Genomic DNA, 21,098 nt, shown 5'->3' on the forward strand with positions numbered 1-21,098 from the left:
TTGCTTCCAATAACTATTTTCGTACAGTTTTAATCGTACAGGCAATCTTAAAGTTAGACATGATACAGAAAATTATTGACTGCAACATGTTTCCCCGTCTCCCTCTCTAACGACGCCCGTGTACACATATAATAGCGGCAGCTGAAAATGCTATTGTCAGTCATTACTTTGTATTTTTCCCCTAAAACTACTTGCGTTTTGGTGACGTTTTTATTAGTCGAAATGCTTATGGTAATAATGGCAACTGTTACACATTTCTTGCACAATTTCCAATTTTGTTGCCTGCTCATTAACGTTTTATCTGTATCAACAGGTAAGGGACTGAAAGTTTGCGCAATTTCAATGCACCCGTATCCATCACTGGTTTAAATGAAAATAACAGCAATATTTCCGGCCAGGCCAGTGAAAAACCGGCCAGTTGGCAACCGTAATCCCAGTTCACACCAAGGGAGCTTTGTGGTGGAGAAACACCATGTGCATGTGTTCTCTCGGGGTTCTCCCGTTTCCTCCCATTTTCTTCATTCTACCATTTCATTTATTTCTCATCACCACCATCTCCTGTAGTCTACACGGCAAATCATGGGACGTAAAACTTAGAGATTTCATTTCATTTTCCAATACTTAAGTGCTTGAGAAAAGAGCTCACTGTTTAAACTTTATCAGTATTAACTTTTCCATATTGTGAAGGACCAATTGAGTTAGCGTAAGTTCGATTCAGCATCAATTGTAATATTTCAAAAATTTCTCTCTGCTTGGCTATTGTTTACCTTACTGAATAACTCTGTCAAAACTTGTATCCTAATCAAATAGGAACAGATTTCTTCACATATGTCTTTAATAGCTGCTTCTTCAATCTACTAAATCAATATTAGATATTTCTGTATCCATCAACTACATTATATTGCACTTCACCTCGAATGCACAGCTTTCCTGATTCTTTTGTTCATCTGTTTAAATATACAAAAACTCTCCCTACCAAAGTTGACCAAAACACCCATATTAACCTTCAATCATCACGTTAACATTGAATATTGCCTAAGCAACAAACATTGCATTTGTAGCATGCCCAAGTTCTCGTAGCACCGATTGCCTGTACAAAATTTTCAACAGTTTACAAATCAAGTTTATAAATTGTAGGTTTATCTTACACCTATTGTAGGTTTACAGAACCGGTTGTTAAAAAACTAGAATAGCACCACTGTATATATTCGGTCAGAACGTAAATATTTAGTATGATTGTGAAAGTATCCACCGACTAATCCGGCCAAGAGAACTTGAAAGGCATGGATACTATTATTGTTTGTGAGTGTACAGTTTCTACAGTTCCTTTCGTGTGTATTTGTGTATACTCTGTTATGCTTTTTTTTTTTTTTTAATTTATTATAGGCGGCTGTGGCCGAAGATAAGTACCCGAAATATATCTTTTATTTGTTTCGTTACTTTATGAAAATCGGAGAAGATAAGCCTACAATGTGATTCTTAGTTGCTTTTAACAAGATTCCTGCATTACATTTAGTTAGCAATCGAGTCCTCATCTTCAGTCTTTCAGATTTGTATTACTTTTAGCATTCAGTTACTTAGAGTATTAAAGAAAAAGAAAACAGTAAGGTAGCTTTGTATTTGTTCATATTGGTAGTTTGTTTTTGTAATACACTGTGATGTCACTTCACCTTCTAGTGCATCTAAGTAGAAAGTGATATATATAAAATTCTTATTGTGAAGGCAAAATATAACAATTTTTATTTCTAACTTTTTCAGACCCTTGCTATGTCCTATATGACAGGAATGATCTCATCGTATCACAACACGGAAATAGTATTCATGTCCATGGGAATTACAGCTGGAGTATGTTTAGGAATATCGCTCTTTGCAATACAAACCAAGGTAAAACACTTAGTTTTCTTGAAGATTAGACATTAACGTATTAGAATATATATAATTTTTTATATTTGAAAAAAAACAGCATTTTCGGAAACTAATATTGTAGGTAGATATTTGATTGCGATATTTGTAACTAATTAGTTTATTATAGCTTCTTCGTGTCAAATCAGGTGTCAATGAAACTAATTCCATACTTAGCTTACGAGACATCGACTTTAGTTTGATACCTTAACTAATAAGTAAGTGTCCAAAAATGAAGGGCAATTGTAGACAGAAACAAGAAAAGTGTCGTACATTGTCTTCGGAAGTGGTAATTTTTATTCTGAGAGAGAAAATATCCCACCTCTTTCGAACTGAGACATTGTGAATGTCCTTTAATTTACTTACTGAACTAGTAGAATGTATAATTAATACTAATCTTGAACTTATTTAAACACCGAAATTTACTCATTTAACTTAATCATACATTTCAACGACTGCTTGTCATCATTCTCGGCGTGTGCTTATTAATTACTTTTTTAAGTTGACTCGTGGATTCACGTTAACGATACATTTTTGTTATTTTACATGGATAAGTTAATAATACACATGCTTAAGTGAGTTTAAGATTAATATTTTATTATATCTTTAATTTCCGTATGATGCTGGGGTTCACGTATACCTTGCACAATAAAGTTGATTTCATTTTTGCATAGCTCTTTCCTAATATGATCTGATCTCATTAGAGAGGTTATCCATCTAATATACACTATAATATGTGTTCTTAACTAAGTGAACTAGTATTAGGTTTTGTTTGTTCACTTTCCACCTAATTCAGGTCGAATAACACCAAAAGTTCATGCGACTGAAATACCGTATCATCACTTATTCATATGCACACACTTTTTTTCTTAAAAGTATAAAAAAATAGTATAAAAAGTCCTATTACAAATGTCAAAATTAGGACACATTGGATGTTTATCTAAGCGTGAGTGTTTTTTTAACTGTTGGCGTGTGTTCCAAGCATACATGTTATGAAGAATGTGTTTGAACTTACACGTTTTAATTTCTCTTTCAGTGGGATGTAACCGGTATGGGAGCATATCTTGCAGTAATAGGATTGGTTCTTCTTGTGTTTGGAATAATTGCTATTATTGTTTACATTTTTACAAAAGAGAGAATAATCATGGTTGTATATTCGGGGATCTGTGCCCTAGTATTTTCATTGGTAAGTATGATTTAGTACTAAAAATTACCTGTTAGTGGTAATGAGCACAAATGTGCAAGTGGAATTCAATTTTAAAAAAAGATTGTTTTGTGTATTAAAAGGTTGCATTGCTAGAATCTTTCATTATGTTATTTTTGAATTCGTTTCTGAATAAAGATTTGGAGATGGAAGCCCAATATATATTGTAGTAAAATAGTTTGTACATAATTCCGTCCTGCTGCACAAGTTGTCAACGTAAGTGTATCAAGTCAAATTTGAATTCTTTGTTGTGTTACATACGATAACTGGAGGAAACTACGGATTTTATATCACAAATTTCCCAGTAGGTACTGTCATGCAATGAGAGAATAAAAATGCACAACTGGACCGAGATTTGAATTTGGGTTTCCGGGTTATCGTGCAGGTGCGTTAGTCACTATGCTACTCTGTTCGCTCACTGAACAGTCATGCATTCTGTCACTCTTAAGTGTGTGCTCAATCATTTAGGCGACATGGATTGTATTACAACTCCTGTGTTGTCCTTTGATATGTTGTACCTACATCAGAACACCTCTGACGGTTGAATTTATTTTTTTTTTATTTTATTTTATTTTTTTTTGTAATTGAAATTTATTGAAAGAAAAAATACAATATATATAGGGCAAATTACAATAGTACATTAAAAATTCAACATGTACAGAAGTATATACATAAAAATTAGAGAAAGTGTATGTATAATTAAAGTATAAAATTACAATATAATAATACGGAAATACAGGGAGGGGTGTATCATTTATTATTATTATTATTTTTTTTATATAATTTTTCATCATGGCTGGTAACTTTACCATCGACCAACGGAAGTGGATAATCAAATATTGAAAGACAGAGAATGCTGAGAAAGTTCAACGGAAACGCGCTATCGCCGCGGAATTCGGTACACCTTCACCAAGTAGACTAACAATATACAGATTATGCAATAATAAATTAGATGAATTTAGCTCTGTCTGTAATTGGCGTCACTGAGCAGTCGACTGGTCAGTGCTATTACGCAGGAACATAGATAATGTTAGTTTCGCAGACATTATTCGAAGTCCAAAAAATGAAAGACGAGAGTTTCTCGTGAGTCGGACATTTTCCGCAGATCTCTGAGGCGTCTGATGTAGCGTTAGGTTTGAAAATGTATCGGCCTAGATTGCTTCATGGTTTATTTGAGGATGATCCAGATCACCGATTAGTTCTGCAAGGTAACGTTAAATGAAAAAAAAATGGCATCATTCGAAAAGTGTGTTGGTCAGACGAAGCGAATTTTAAAATTTTAGGTACTGTTAATAGCCATAACTGTGTATATTACGCAACAGAAAACACCTATGTAACACTTGAACAACTGAATTAGCCTGGGGTTACAATTTGAACTAGCCTTTCTTGTAAAGGTGTCATTGGGCCTATCGGTTTTTTTAAATAAAATTTTTACCAACCAGCTGTGTCTTATGCTATGGGATGTGCCGTTCCACAACGATGGCGATAATAAGATGATGATGACTTCTGTTTACAGCAAGATGGAGCTCCTCCCCACTATGCTGTAACAGTGCGTGAGTTTTCTGACAGCAAATTACCCAATCATTGGATATGTCGACGAGGGCCAGTTAAATTGCCACACCAATCACCAGACCTCACCTCAGTGGAGTTTTTCGTTTGGGGTGTTGGCAGATATGAAGTATTTTCGAGGAACCCATGCAATCTTGACAACATGATTAATTTTATAAGAGAAGCGTACCAAGAAATTAATAACAGGAAAACCTATGTGCCAAATTGTCCTTGAGTGCAGAAACAAGACTGCAGGAATGTGTAAATACTGAAGGTCGATACGTTGAGAATCTGAGAGATTATATTTAGTTGTGATTCCTCATTCTGATAGTGGCCAAAATAAATTAAATAAATAAATAAATAAATAAGAACGCGTATATCTGATACCTATTTATGTATCCCTGTATTTTAATATATATATAATATATATACAAAAACAGAGTTGAAATTGGCTAAATCCAAATTTCCTCTATTTACATTGTGTTTCTTCATCTTTCTCCAATTTAAATCGGAGTTTCAGATTTCCTATGCTAATACTGTTTAATATATCCGGTATTCCAAGGTTTATAGGGCTTTGGGTTTTCAAATCCTTAAGCCATTTTAAGTCAGCGTAGTAATATAACATGTAGACTAGATATTACTTCTATAATATTCCTTCAATTTGTTCGTCATATTTTCTATCCATTGTGAAATTAAACGTTCTTGGATTTTCATATTACTCGCGCGTTTTATCCAAATTTGTAATTTATTGTAAATTTTTGTTACTATATTACGAGGCTGATAATGTGTTACAGATCTGGTTTTTCTTATGAATAAATGTTCGTGTGTCACACTTCGTCTTATATACATGATTAATTAATTCCCATTCATCTATATTATTTTTCAAGTAAATTAAATCAAATTTCATTTACAATTTTTTAATAGAGAAAGCCGAAAATTCTTTTATATCGAGTTTCTAAATTTGCCCTTTCACCTAGTAGTTCCTAAAAGACATATTCTCAATGTTATTTTGCTATACTATTATTGGTTTTAAGTGTGTGGAGTAAGCAGAGCTCCAACTTGTATATGTTGTATTGACTAGCTTAGATGTCAGTTTTTCGCATGGGGAAAATAGGCTTATAGGAAGCATTTTAACCCGTTCCCCCTCAGGATACGGATGTCAGTGGATGTGGAATGATAAAAAAGAATCGCAAGGTCACCCCTTCCTACTCTTTCCCCATGCCGGTGGAGACTGAACTTAGACTTAAACGGCATCGAGAACAGCATCACTATTCATCTCAAAGGATTGCTCATTTTCGATTATTTTTACATGTCACTTCCTTTCCCCCACTCCACCTTCATGTTGTCTGGAGTGAATGAGCATTAAACGGGATCGATAGCGTCATTATTCACCGCAGGGAACCCAAAAAGCTGTTGATTGAATACTAATGTCGGTCGTTTCTGATTACTTTGACATGTCTCCCCTTTCCCACTGTCCCACTCTTATGCCATTAATGTGATAAAAGCCTGAATTAGGCCACCATGGTCCACTCTTGTATCGAAAAGCGTCAAATTCGGTACAGCGATCTAGGAGGAGTTGGCCTCCATAGATAGATACATTATTTTTTGTTTATATTTAAAATATCTCCTACCCTCCTTAAAACAGATTTAAAAAAGTAAGTAAATAAACTCTGGGATATGCGTCCCCTTATTTTTAATGAGGAGTTTATATACAAGTTCCATCGTTTAAACTTGATGGGCTCGTGAAATACTGTATTTTTGGCATAAATCTCGGGAACCATCTACCTTCCTTAGGATAAGCCCTTCCGAAAAACTAATGTGATAACACCTAAGTTGGGTCCACTCACGTGCGGTCCAGCAGTGAAGAAGTTAACCGTCAAATATTTTTTTATTTAATTTTTATATGTTCACAGATGGAGGAAATATCCTGTTCTATGCCCTACGAACTCCTCTGTGGGTGCGAACTCAATGATATAGAAGGAGCGAAATATGTACAAAGGCGTTGTGAATGTAGACACGTATTGTCTAAGCACAACAGGAATTGCGGTACAGTCCATGTAGTCTTGAGTTGCTGAGCACCGACTTCAAGAGTGATAAAATGCATGGCTATTCAGGGAGCGGATGGGTATCGTAATAGTTAACACATCAGCACGGTAAACCGAAAATCTGGGCTTAACTTGCGGTCTAATCGTGCATTTCTTTGACTTTTTGGGTATCATTGGTAGTCTCTCATTTCAGTACGCTTTGCCGAACTGAAAACTGAAACTATTTCTAATGGCAGAGCGTTTATTTCATGCGTGGGTAGTCTTAAAATATGCTTTTGTTTGTTTGTTTGTTTAGTTTGGTTCCTTTGATCATTGTAATTCATTGTAAAACTCCAGACAGTATCTCGTAGTGAGCAAGTAGTTAGGAAGTCCTTTACACGACAGGTTTATTTTTGATATATAATTATCCTCATCTCAAAGCTAGAAAATATATAGATAAATGAGGTCAGATAAAGATAGAAGTGTAGGAAATTTATATATATATATATCTTGATTCGCGCTTAGTTTTCAGTGCCTAGCTTACTTTATATGTAAATTGTGATCTTTACTATGTACCTCGCGCCCAAACGTCTGGCGCCTAAACGGCTTTGCGCCCAAACGGCAGCGCCGAAACGTCCGCGCCCAAATAGTGGCGCCCAAACGTCCTGTCCCGTCACGGTACTGCCTTCATCACAGCAATGGGGGATCAGAATTCATAGTCTTCCAGAGAAATATCTGCTCGAGACATTCACAGTCGGACTACAGCATGCCAGTAGTTGGCTCCATTATTGTTTGGAAAACCTTCTCATGGTCATCTATGGGTCCAGTACTGTGTAGAAGGCACCAAGATAGCTTCTAGCTATCGAGAGGTCATTGCTAATAATGTACACCTGTTTCCCGTTGGTAGTGGTATCTTTTAGCAGGACAGGGCTTCTTGTCTCAAAGCCAACGTTGTGCTGTAGTGGGTCGAAGAGCACAGTGGCGAATTTCAGTTGCTATAATGAACTCCCAAACTCATTCGGTCCTAATCCAATTGAACACCTTTGGGAAGCCATTTGTGTGTGTGCGCACGCGCCATGTATCCAGCAGTCTATTAAGGCCTTATTGCTTTCATGCCAAACCGCATTGTTGCTATCCTGCAAGCCAAAAATGAACATACTAGATATTAGGATATTAGATACGTGGTTATACTATTTTGTCTGGTTAGCGTATAAGACTACAGAGTTTATTTTGTTTCCTTTTGAAGCCTTACTCATTTTCCTCCGCTCTCCTCTTAAAAAATCTCTTCAGTAGGTCAAGCGGTCCTGGTTTCGATTCCCGATGGGGGCACTCGGTCGAAAAAGTGTAAAAAGTTTTTTCAGGCCAGCCATCCTGAATGAGGTTTTCCTTGGTTTTTCCTCATTCACACTAGGCAAATGCCGGGATAGGTCCCAAGCCGCTTCCTTTTCTTCTCTAATCCTTTCTTCCTCCCATTCCCCGGACAGTGTGCTCGCCGAGGGACGTCATCCCTCAAACGTGACAGGCCAAATTGCCTTAGATACCGAAAGCCCAGAAATCTATAATCCTAAAATCCGAAGTCCTCTCTTCAGTAGGTATTTGTGAAGTTTTCATATAATAGGGGCATGGCGGAGTACTTACAGAGCATTCATCTCTTGTGGATTCAGTATCAGTGTTACCTTGTTTATATAACATTTCCCCATTGTTTTCTTTCAGTTCTGCTAATATTCTCCATACACATATATCGAAGACTTAAGTGTGTTATCGTAGACCCGTATGGAATAAACTAAATATGTGTATTTGTTTGTTTTCAGTATCTGATGTACGACACTCAGCAGATAGTAGGTGGAAGGAAGGTAGAGATGTCGCCAGAGGAGTATGTCTATGGAGCACTACAGTTGTACATGGATATTGTCCAGATATTTCAAGCTATTCTTAATATTGCTGCTTTTTCTCGGAGTGATTAGAAACATGTATGGATATATTTTCCACAGAACAAAGCAAAACGGTTTGCACAGAATTTTGAAAGAGTTTCATGTAATTTTACTGCAAATGGGGTCAATTTGTATGGAGATGTAAATAAAATTATATTCAGATTTTAATTTTAGTAAATTACGTAAGCAGAGATTTTTAGACAATATTTGTATGATACTCAGTATATTTTCTTTTGTAGACTTCAGTAAATCACTTGTATTATCTTAATTTTAGAAATGGATTAGTATTAACACACCATTATTGTACTGTGAGAAACAACATTAAGTATAGGTTGGAGCTATCATTTCTTATACCTCCAATCTATATTTAATATTGTTTCTGACTGTGGCATTTAAGTTACCGATTTTTAATATTTTTCAGCGTTGAACATAATGTTAGTTCCAAATTTTTTTTGTCTTTATTGAAGATGATTTATGAAAGGACAGGAGTATTTTGTAAAAGTCGATTTCTAGTTAAGTAAGTCTGTTATTTGCTACACACAATTTATTTGCTGCATACATAAGAAATAAGATTTGTTTTCATTAGCATATCATTTAGTTTCATAATAGATGCATTTATAATCTCAGGTCTGGAATTCGATTAGCCGTAGAATTCAAATGGGCCACGTTTAAGAACTATTTTTGAATAAACTCATGTATAAATACGTATTCCGTATCTGATTTAATTTTTTTATTCGATGTACAGAAAATTCGATGTTTGTTGTGAAAGTTCTTTCTAAAATGCTTGATCAGATGTTTTTAAGATAGGCGTTTTGCATTACGTTGCTGTTAATCACAAAATCTGCATGTGAACGAAACTATTATTTAACTTGATGTATAAACATGGTGGTCTTGAAAAAAATCAAATTCGAAATTTTAGCGAATTTACACTTTCATGGCCCTTAGAACCGAAAAAGTAATTTTGGGTGTCTGTCCATTTGTTTCATCCATCCATCCATCCGTTCGTCCTGATGTAAATGTGTTCACTCGCCTAGAAGCGGTATCATTCAGTGTATCTGCATCTGACCCCGCACAATCCCCCCCAGAATACACTGGGACCCCGCACAATCCTTATGGAAATTGGATTTCGGTGAAATTGCTTGAAACCGTGATATGTTGTAGATATTTGATCCTGAGAAAAAGTCTCAATGGGCACAATCACCAATCACGATTGTTCAGCCACTTTTTTGAAAACAGCCGAAGATAATGTTATTCTTTATTTCGGTCCGAAAGATTGAAACCGTGATGTGTTGTAGATTTAGTCATCCTGAGAAAAGGTCTCTATGAGTACAACCAACAATCACTGACCGTTTGGCCACTACAGGGCCAATTTTTTGAAAACAGATGATATTCTGGATTTCGGTGAAAATGAATGAAACCATCATCTGTAGTTGTGGTCCGAAGAAAAAGTATTAAGTTGTGGCTATCGAGCAACTAAGTCAGAGTAGAGCATTTGTTCATATTCGGGAGGTTCGACTCAAACCAGCCATTCTGTCTGGGGTTTCCCTTATCCCGCAAGTTGAACATCGGGGTGTTATCGGTGATTGGTGGTTGCGCCCATTGAAACTTTATCAGAATGACAATGTCCACAACAAATCACGGTATCAATTCTACCTAAATCCAGAATATTGTTACCTTCTGCTGTTTTCAAAAAAAGTGACCTCGTAGTGGCCGAACGGTCAGTGATGGGTGGTTGTGCCGATTAAGACTTTTTGTCACGATGAGATCATCTATAACATATGACTGTTTCAAACAATTCCACCGTAATCCAATTTCCATAAGGATTGTGCGGGATCCTTTTATACTGAGATTCTCTAGGTGGTGACGGTTCGACTTTCCTTGCTACCCCCAGAATTAAAGGTAATTTACTGAAGGGTGAAAATAGAAATTTTCAAAAACTACTGTAACTATTTTGTTTAGATTTACTACATTAATATTTCATTAAAAGCCTTATAATGTGGTATGTCATATTTTTTTTTTTTTTTTTTTCTGGAAAAAATCCAGAAGGGATAGTTCACTCTTAAAGGGTGATCTTTTCGTACGATTTTCTCAACTGTTCAGGCGATTGGGTTCATACTTTATAAATAAATATTTCATGAATAACTATATACTGTTGCGTAAAAATGAAAATATCCACAAGATAGTTTATTCTTGCAAGTGAAAGTTTTTTTTTTTTTTTTTTTTTTTTTTTTTTTTTTTTTTAATAATTTTCCGAAATTTGACTCATGCTGTTTTGTTCATATTCCATGAATAAATATTTCATTAATAACTACAGTATATGGCGTAAGTCATTTCACATTAAAAGAAATCCACAAGGGGCAATTTACTTTTGGGGAGTAATTTTTCTTCGGACGAAATTTTCCATAAACTCCGTACAATTTTAGTTCATATTCAACTGATCATTGTTTCAGTATTGAATGCGTCATAACATGATTTGGTGTAAGATATTGGAATAAGTACTTTTTATTTGAATATTTATGTTGTATTAAATAAGGTGCAGGTATTAATAAAGAAGCAGTGTACGAACCCTTTCATGAAAGATTTCATTGGGTACTTTCATCGTATTATTGTACATTTATGTAATATAAGTATTATTAATATTGAACAACAAATTTGAATAGTTCTATTGTCTGTCTTAAAAACTGATTCAGCTTTTTAAAACAGTGAAGTATTATTAAATTGCTCTTATCAAATAGAATGTGTGTCAACAAGGAAAGAGATTCGTACAGACAGTTAAGTGTATATATTGAATTTCCATACATTGACCCCAAGAAACTTTGAATGTGATCTGCAATAGATCTGGAGACAACTTCTGGACAGCACTGTATACTATAGATATCGCTGAGAAGGCAACATAACTTAACGTGTAAAGAGAGCGGTCATACCGAGCAGTGTTACAATAGTTCTAAATATTTATAAGATTACTTTTGCCCATATAGTGCAAATGTTGTGCTGGATACTATGAGATCTATGTTAATTATCTGGATCAACATTTCTGGAACGATATGTTCGCTGAAACAAAACTAACCCAGTTTAGGCGTAAGGATTTGATGAAAATTCCTCGAAACTTTCAAAGACCAAGTATCATTCTACGTACCTCTGAGGAGCCGGTCTCGTATACTTCACAATTACTTCTACCCGAATACTTAATACTTCGCGTATGTAATCGAAATGTAACACTTTTCTTCTAGTACACAGCTACATTGTAATAAACTGCCCCACATTGCCTTCTTCTCGATAGTCTGTGGTGTATTGTATTTTTAATTTTCAATGTATGTCACTTGCAAGTATTGCAGAAGTCTTAGTCTTTCTAACACATTTTTTATGTAGTGAAAGTTAGGCTTAAATATCTGTTCAAGCACAGTAAAATCTTCTGATATCTTATAAATGACTCATTTCATTTATTCTAGTCATAATTGTATTAGAATATTGTTGAGACTGACTGACTCAAACACATACAGTAGTCTTTCTTTCAAATCTTTTGTAAAGTTTCTCCAATATTATGTGCAAAGTAAGTTCTGTTATGTACTAGTACTTAAATTACGTATAATCACGACCTTATTTCAAACTGAATTTTATTGTCAGGATGTTCGAGTGTAATATTCCACCCATATCTCCACAGAGTAGGAGGCAACACATTACTTCATAGTTTTAAATGGTAATCTAACCCATGTGAATATATCGTGTGGAAGGTTTTCGAATTCCCTTTCCAAATATATTCACTCTTTGGCACCATACAAATCGAAAAATCATTCCTGATTTCCAGTCATTTTGTTCACTCATGATGATCATAGATATTCTGCCATATTGGCAGGCCACGTGTCGCAACTGAAGTTTCCATGCACCACAGTCTTAAGCTAAGATCTTCCTCTTCACGTACAATTCCCTCCTTCTTTCCTGTAACCATACCCTGTAACATATTCTTCATGATGCAGTTCCTTCTCCACCAATGGCCCAACTAGTTTTTCTTCCTCTTTGCACTTATATCTAAAATTGTTCTTTTCTCCCCAATATTTCTAACACCTCCCTTTCGTTTTCCGTTCGACCTATCTAACTCTATTTTCTTACCCATATATGTATGCTGAAATTCTTTTTCATCGGTGTTGTGTAATGTCCATGTTTCTGCCCCATGTAGTACAACATTCCATACGAAACATTTTATGAATCTTTTTCTCAACTTTTTGTTTAAGGATCCACAAAATACTTTTCTTCCTCCTAAATGCATCTTTTGTCATTCATATTTTTCCTTTCATTTCACGTTTGCACATCATGTCAGCACTAATAATACTACGCAGGCGTCTAAAACCGGTTGCTTGTTCTGTTTTCACCCATTGTACTGTATGTTTGTTCACTTACTGTTCCAAATAATTTTTCTAAATTACTCATGTGTATGTATAATCACTCTTATTATTCATGTGTATTAATAGCTATCTCTACTTTAAGGGTGAGAGATAATGGCAAAGATCTTTTGATTCGTGTGTGAAAGAATTTCTCCCAAAATGTGATTTCATACATTTTGGAAATTTTGTGTGGAAACTTAATTGTATAAAATGCATGGAAATTTTCGAAGGAAATCAAGCTTGATTTCTAGGGATGTATTCCACCAACTGAAAGAAGCAACGAAAGAAAGAGAAACTTCGAGAACACAAACAAAAGCCTTTTAAATGCGTGACATGACTTGTATTACCGTTAAACATTCTTAAGTGGTGTGTTGTCCCCGTAGTACAAGTAGGTGTGGGGTATTAAGTTCAACATTTTTGTGTATTCTTCTTGACAATAAAATTTCCGCAAATTTAGTTTTGTTTGAAATGAAAGTAGTAGCAATTTAAATAACACCTGGTGTAGTTCGGATATATAACCATGTCTACAGTAACCAGGAGTTGTTTAGTGTCTTTTTCCTTTTTAACTTGACATTTGCTCTCGTACTAGTACAGTACATAAAGGTATGTAAAAACTTGAAAGCTGCGGTCACATTATATTAGAGATCTTTTGGACCAACAGTGAACTCAGTCGAGCCTGAGATTTGTTGTCAATGTTGTATCCAAGCCCGCATTTCGAAGTTGTATATACATCATATTCAAAATCCTTATATGTAATGAATTCTAATATTTAACACTTATTACATTAAAGTGTGATATTAATTAAACGCAATTTCCTTCAATTCTTGCACTGAAATTACACCACAGAAACTGATAAGTGGGACAATTTTACTATGTATCGCACACCCTTTCATATGTGTATTTTCAAATGTTATTAATGCCAAAATTACATACAGCACAGGACTATAGAATTGTTTCACGATCTTTGGCCTTTACCAGAGCCTATACGGACATGTCTTGTGTCTTACACAATCTAAATCATTCATATGAAAAAATGGCCACTGATCTTTCTGTGGAAAGACTTTACTCACTAGATGTAATTGTTACGATATTTTAATTTAAAAAAAAAAAAAGAAAATTGCATTGTTGTACATATCCCACATGTGGATAAAATTAGATTTTCCTAAGACAAATGGGACTGGGATTTTAGACATGATTTACATAAATTATACTCCCATGTTTTCTTACGAAACTTTATACTCAGTTGGTAGGGTCATTTCGTATGGTGCATTCCAATTCTAACACTTCCCCTTTCCTCAGTATACTAACGAATTGAATAAAATAATATCGAAAAATTGTTCGTAATTTTCATGTGTTTTTATGGGGCTTGTGCAATTTACATAATCTGTTGCAGGTAATATTGGGATATATAATTTATCATCATTTTTAGGTAAATTGTAAAGTGATTTGTGACAGTGGTTAAAGCGAAATGTTTAATTCAATATGAAAAATGTATGTCTGTTCAGGAACTTCCGGTAGTTTGGTAGTGTAATATTATTATTTTTAATTATAGAAAACAATGTTTCTTGTTATAGATCTTTGGGAACTGTTCAAATATGTTGCAGAAACAATAATATATTTTCTTCTTTTTAGTAATATTATTATTAATAATAATAATGAGAACGAGTCTGACGTGCCATAAATTCTGTAATTTAGCCATGGAACATACTTGTATTTAACTTTTGGTTAAGTTCAATTATTTCTTCATTATAAACATTTTTCTTTTGTGATCTTACATACCTGATCATTCGAAATCTGTGAAATTTTGGAGTTTGCCTTGCTAGAGGGTGGAGAAGTGCTTTTGAGAAGCAAATATTGTATCAGAGAAACTTCCCTAATATTTTAAACTGAATAATCAAAATTGTCCCAATCAAGGAGAGCAGTGGCCCATTTCATAAAACCTACAAGTTTCCCTTTTGGAAAATAGTAAAATATTTTAAAACACCAACGTTAGAATAATTCCAATATTATGACATACAATTGTAACAATGAAGTTTTTACTGTCTCAGCACTAATATTACAAGACTCGTATTTTTTAAGAAAAAGACTCAAGAAAGATATTTCAATCTGATGTTGTCAGTTACAAGTAAGTTAAGCAATGTAGACTTTCGTTAACTTTATTATGAAGTGAATGTAAAATGGGTATTAGTTTTGGAAGCATTTAAACACCACCGTCAAATATTACTAAATCTCTGTTTGCTACTGAGATGTTGAAAGATTGTTGTATTTACACTCTTTAATGTATAATAATGAAGCTATTTTTATAATTCCAAATGATGCTATCTATGACAAGACTTCTTTTTCTATACTTGTGCTTACAATTTATCCATGTCTTAAGATGTTCATACTGTACTTTACTCTGAACTATTTATATTTCTGTATTGTAGCACCAAAGTGTATAACTGTAAACGGATGGCAAAAGCAAATTTCTTTTCAAAATTGAATTTTTGATGATAAATTCATGTTTGTCTTCAAGATGACAAAGTCGTAATGTAAAATTTAGTATAAGTGATAGGTCATTAGCCGTTTTGTGATATAGGTCATTAGCAGTTTTGTGATATTTAAAAGTTATTAGAGTGAGGCCTAACGGCTCCTTAAAATTTTACGGAATTTTTAACTAACCAATAGTTGATACAAATCGAGGTTACTATGTCTATATGTAACGAATGTTGGTGAAATTGGCAGAAATTCAATATTCCCTAAATCAATTAAATTTTGTGTTGTGTACTTATTTGTTTTTGCCATCTAGATACAGAATTACACATGCATGTTTATATGTAATTAATTCAGAACCTAATTCTTGTTGACGTGTTTTAAGATCAGAATCTCGTGTTTGGGTTAAAAATATGTGTATATATCGAATTACTAAAAAGTCTTTGTTTATAGCAGTAATATTGCATTTTCTAAGTCTTTCAATCAGCTGTGTCTTGTCATATGTGCATATATGTTTTGTGTTGTATGTGTTACAAATGTAGTAAAATATTCCAGATGTTATGTATTTTTATATAATATTTTTATTGTCTCATGTAATTTATATTTATCAGGTATATTTGTACTTAACAGTTCTAGTGCAGTATAAAATCAAAACTTTTAGAAAGATATTAGAACTGGAGCTGTAGATGGCGCAGTATCTGACTTCGCTCATTGTTTCTTGAATAATTATGACTGTTATTTGGACACTGCTTCATGATAGTTATAACCCATCTTTAGTATTTTTCCTTTGGAATCTATTATTTTTGTTTTGTTTAACTTTCAATTTTACATCTATAGTTTGTTCCAGGAAATTAAGACAGGCCTGTTTGTTATATTCCCAGTGATAAGTGGATAGCCAGTTTTTATTTATTGCAAGTTAAAACGTAAAATATGTTATCTAAAGTTAATTTTTATAAACTTAGACTGGCTTATAATAATAACAGTGCATAACCTTGTAGTATCGGCACGGGGTGTTATTTACACCCGACAGCATGCAAAATAGCTCTCCAGACCGATTAAGTTGAATTAACCACTTGGTACCTTTAGTACCATTTATTTTAACTCTTCTCTGACATCCACTGTAGAAAGAATTATATCACAATTGTTATTTTTTGAATTACTATATAATTAAGACGTGGGCCTGACTTCAGTAGCAATGTTGGTCATTGACATGTGATAAAGTCGTTTTATTTTTTCTTATATTCTTTCCGTTTACACTGTTTTGATTCACTGTTAATTCAATGATACATACAAAGATATAGATTGAAAAAAAACAAAACAAAAAAAACCAGGGGCTTTCGTTTAATAATTACACTGCTGGATTGTACGATGGAAATAATGAAAGCGTTATACACAGTGACAGTATAACACCACCTTTTCTCTGGTGAATGCTTTATGAACTAAGAATTCGTAGAAGTTATTTGACAAGTACGTTAATGTAACTGAAGATGTTTCATTTTGCCTGTAACACGCAGTAAACAATGTTACAGATCAAATTTTAAGATATGTTGTCCTTGGTGTTTGTAACACCCAGTGCTATTACTAACTTTGTAAATCAGCACGCCAGAAGAGCAGAGTGGTAAGGTTTGATATGTTTTCGAAGTAGTTTGATTAAAAGTAATTTATGAACAGGGTCCAATGTATTAAGTAGTTGATACGTCTGTCATAAAACTTTTAATATAGTTTTGCTGAATAACTACATTGACTGTTGCAGTATACGCTCGTATAATATCACATTTCTTATTACTAAAATTTCGATGCCAAAGCACAGGTACAGACTTCATGTGGGTCGTTCAAGAAACATGCATTTTTTCTATCATTAATTTTTCAATATAAACTACACTTCAAACCTACTTTGTAATACGGGTAATTGAATGAAAATCACTCATGATTAAACAGGAATAAAAATGATAGTATATAGCAAAAATAAAAATACTCGCAACTTATATTTTCAAATAGAGGATATCTTTGATTTTTGGGTTTTGGACATTATGCAGATCAGTTATAAAGTTCGGGTACGGAGATAACGCGAACGTGTACGGTAATTTTAATCTGTGTTCATTCAGTTTACATCTGATATTTTCTAACGCTTTTTCAAGCTACATTTACGGAGCTCCTCCGTCGCTAAGCGGTTGGCGTACGCTTCTTTTCCGTGGGAGACCTGGGTTCGATTCCCAGCGGGAGGTCATGTTGCTCGGATTCCACGTTAATCAGTGGGCCCACGTCTCATATAGCCTAGCTGGTGAACGGAACGTTAACAACAACAAGAAGCTACATTTACGATATATACTGGTGCTGCTTGTAATACTCCAATGAAATTTTAGCTACATTTTTCGAAAGAAAATGTATTTTAGTTTTGCCTAATATTCTATACTAGCGTGATTTTGAATACTTTCTTAACCATAAGATGTCGGAACGCATCAGAGGTGTTCCCAGGAATAAGAGGAGTGGAAATTGAGTTTAGAATGAAATTTGTATGACATTAAAAAATCAATCAGATTTTTAAATTCTCTTGTTTCGAAGTAAATCTCCAACCTTTTTTGTTTTTCTGATGCAGCCAACGAGAAGTATGTGGAAATTTTTGTTGACTTTTTGCATGAACCGTTAACTCCTTTTACCGTTTCGAACATTCATACTCTTTTCTTCAGTTCCAGTCTGTTCCCGTCACATTAATGTAAAACCTACAGCCAATCTGAATATCCGAGGAGTAGGACTTAATTGTATTGAGTCTTTAAGCTAGCCTAACGTTAGTATTAGGATATAAATAACTAAGAACTGCCAAAAATTTCCACAAATTATGTAACAGGTACGCTAATGTATTCACACATCACTAGATGTTGGTATTCAGTTTTTTTGATTAATTGGAATATTGGATAACATTTACATCGAAAAATCTGATTGGAAGATGTGTAAGGTATTATTTCTTTCTTACTTCCTAACTTATTTTTATGCTGCAGCATTTGATTGTAATTTGAATTGCATGTATTATTTAAAAATTGCTTATATTGTGATGCAGTTTAACTCGTGAAATGATTCACGGTAGATTTGTGTAATTGAGATATTTTATTATTTATTGGATGGAAAACTGTCGATATTTTAGAATATGTGAAAACTACCATTTTTGTAATACTATCTATGACAATTTTTCGAATGCAGAGTTGCATTTTTCAAATGAAATTTTCAGCCTGGTTTTGTCATTTGTAAGCAATAACATTTATTTTCAGAGGAACTGAATTAAGTACGTATTAGTATTTCTTTTGTATGCACGAAATAAATTCAGGCTGGACACACACTAAAATCCAGTCAGCTTTTATTAGAAATGTGTCGATCTGTCGTATTTCATATATTTTGTGATCTCATGTGCTTTGTACGTATTGGTTGTATACTGTTTGGACTGAAATGCATATATATTTTTCTTCAAACAAATGTCTTATTGAAGTTTCTAGAATCTTTTGTTTTGTTTAATGTGGGAACTTGAGTTGAAAGTCGGTCGATTATTTCCTGTGGACTGAAGGACGCTGAGCTTTATAAAAACAATAATGATAAAATAATTGCTTGCATGAACGAAGTGGAAGTCTACCCCGATTGTTTACTGGCTATCGCGCGCTTTTGGAGCACATAGTCACCTCTTTCATTCTCGGGGGATGGTGAGGTGAGTACTTCGAAGTTTTAACGCATGACCAAAATGTGTTTCGCGGGAAAGGATCCAAAATTGTGTGCGGACAAACATGTGTTGAAGGAGGCAAAATTAGTTACTACTTTGGCTTGTGTAAATGCAGTAGGGAACTTCACACCACCTATGATTATTTTTAAGAGGAAGGAGTATTTTCAAGATTACAGAGAGGGTGTACCAAATAGATCTTTGGTGACTATGACTGACAGTGGTTTGATAAATGAAGACGCATTTCTTTCTTAGCTTAATCATTTTGAAAACAATCAAGTAAAAGGCCCTGTCATCTTTCACTTGATGGTCATTCCTCTTACACATCTCTGAAAGAGCTAAAGTTCTATGAAGAACATAACATTCATATGTGTGATAGGACACACCGCCCCATCTGCATTTGTGAATCAGTTGTTTTCGCGAATTTTGCGTTTCGCTCATTTCAAGCGCTGTGACTGAACGCTCCGCTCAGTAACCTTCTGAACTTCACGTTAGCTGTCAAAACTTGACTGGCAACACTGGCAAGTCGAACATGTTCTGAAGAAAACAAGAGGATAGGATCATTCACATGAAATTTATTATTTTACAAGATCCATGGAATAGTTATTACAATAGTCAGAAAGAAGAATTATTCTCATGGATATATACGCATAATATTTTTCTTTACGTGATGATAAGAGGTAAGAAGAGTATTAACTAAAGTAACATGGTGCATGCAAACAGCCTGTCCGTAGCATGAGACATATAACAAAGAAGTTTATGATGAGGATAAGATTTTAATTCTTATTATGACGTTCGAAATATCTATATTTACTATAAAATTTAAAAAAAAAAAAAAAAAAAAGCTTTTATGGAAAAACACTCCATAAAAATTAAAGTGTAAAGAAATTTCACAAAAAATTATAAACCTAAACCAAATCTTAATTTTGTGTTCCTCGCTAGCTAATGTTGTTCCTAAACCTGGTAGACGCTCTGTTAATAAGTTTCCATGCTTAAAAGCTCATTGTCATACTTTATTTTCGGGTTAAGTTCTAAAGTTGGGCGTCCGTTTCTAGCAGCAAAATTTTTAAAATTTACAAGAAAGATATGGATAATTTGATCGTTTGTGTGTTTGATAATATATGAGTCTTGAAAAATCTGTTTGTTACATATAAGCGATTATAAACATGGGACTATACGGCGAGCGAAGGGAACTACTTGGTGCAAGGTAACCGAACAGTTGCATTGTGGGAAAGAAACGAGCATTTATGTTATCAACATGGCGAATGTAGAAGGGCAATGAACTAACAGTTCTAACATTTGTGAAGCAATACGTTGATAACGAGCAAAATCTTTTAAAAGTTTGTGAAGAGCACGGATTAATGAACCTAATAACAAATTGCAGAAAGTGTGGAAAGGAAATAACAGCGAAAAAACGTGGCGAAAGCGGACACCCAACTTCGGAATAAATGCCTTATTTTCTACTTCTTTGTCTAGAATGTGTCTTAAAGCTGTCTTCTTTATTATCTCTGTAGTATATACCATGTTCTTTGCAAGCCTCATCTAATGGATTGATATCTTTATCACCTCTTTTTAATCTTTCTTGTAGCTTCGTGTAAGGGGCGCAAAATTTGTAGCCTGGAATATTTAACTCTGGCATTCCTTTCATGCTTAAAATCGTATTCATTATACCTTCATACGTCATCATTCCAAAATTTTGATGATGATATATGCAATATCTCTATTAAATATCCTATACCTTTTGGATCATTAGAAGTAAATTGTGAGAGTTTAGAATTAATCATGTCCATAATATCCACTTTCTCAAAATTATTTCCTGCGTTTTCTTTTCCATCTAAAACAACTAATCGAGCCATTAGTTTTCTTCCAGAATCCATACATACATATTCTTTTGGTAATTCCTTACATACAGTACCTTTATCCCTTCTCCAGACTTGG

The 21,098-nt window shown here is 34.1% G+C and overlaps 1 protein-coding gene across 1 annotated transcript in view; it reads left to right on the top strand.

Annotated features, from left to right (window-relative positions):
• Window positions 1–18,459, top strand: part of LOC145678757 (protein lifeguard 3-like) — a 46,863-nt gene extending 28,404 nt beyond the window's left edge. Inside the window, exons 6-8 of the mRNA XM_081749250.1 lie at window positions 1,759–1,884; window positions 2,939–3,088; window positions 8,490–18,459. Of these exons, the coding sequence (XP_081605376.1) occupies window positions 1,759–1,884; window positions 2,939–3,088; window positions 8,490–8,642 (429 nt within the window). The 3' untranslated portion in view covers window positions 8,643–18,459. The remainder of the gene's footprint in view (window positions 1–1,758; window positions 1,885–2,938; window positions 3,089–8,489) is intronic.
• Window positions 18,460–21,098: the final 2,639 nt, after the last annotated feature.

This window comes from Thermobia domestica, chromosome 2 (genome assembly GCF_964235325.1).
Source record: "Thermobia domestica chromosome 2, izTheDome1.hap1.1, whole genome shotgun sequence".
Classification (NCBI taxonomy): domain Eukaryota; kingdom Metazoa; phylum Arthropoda; class Insecta; order Zygentoma; family Lepismatidae; genus Thermobia; species Thermobia domestica.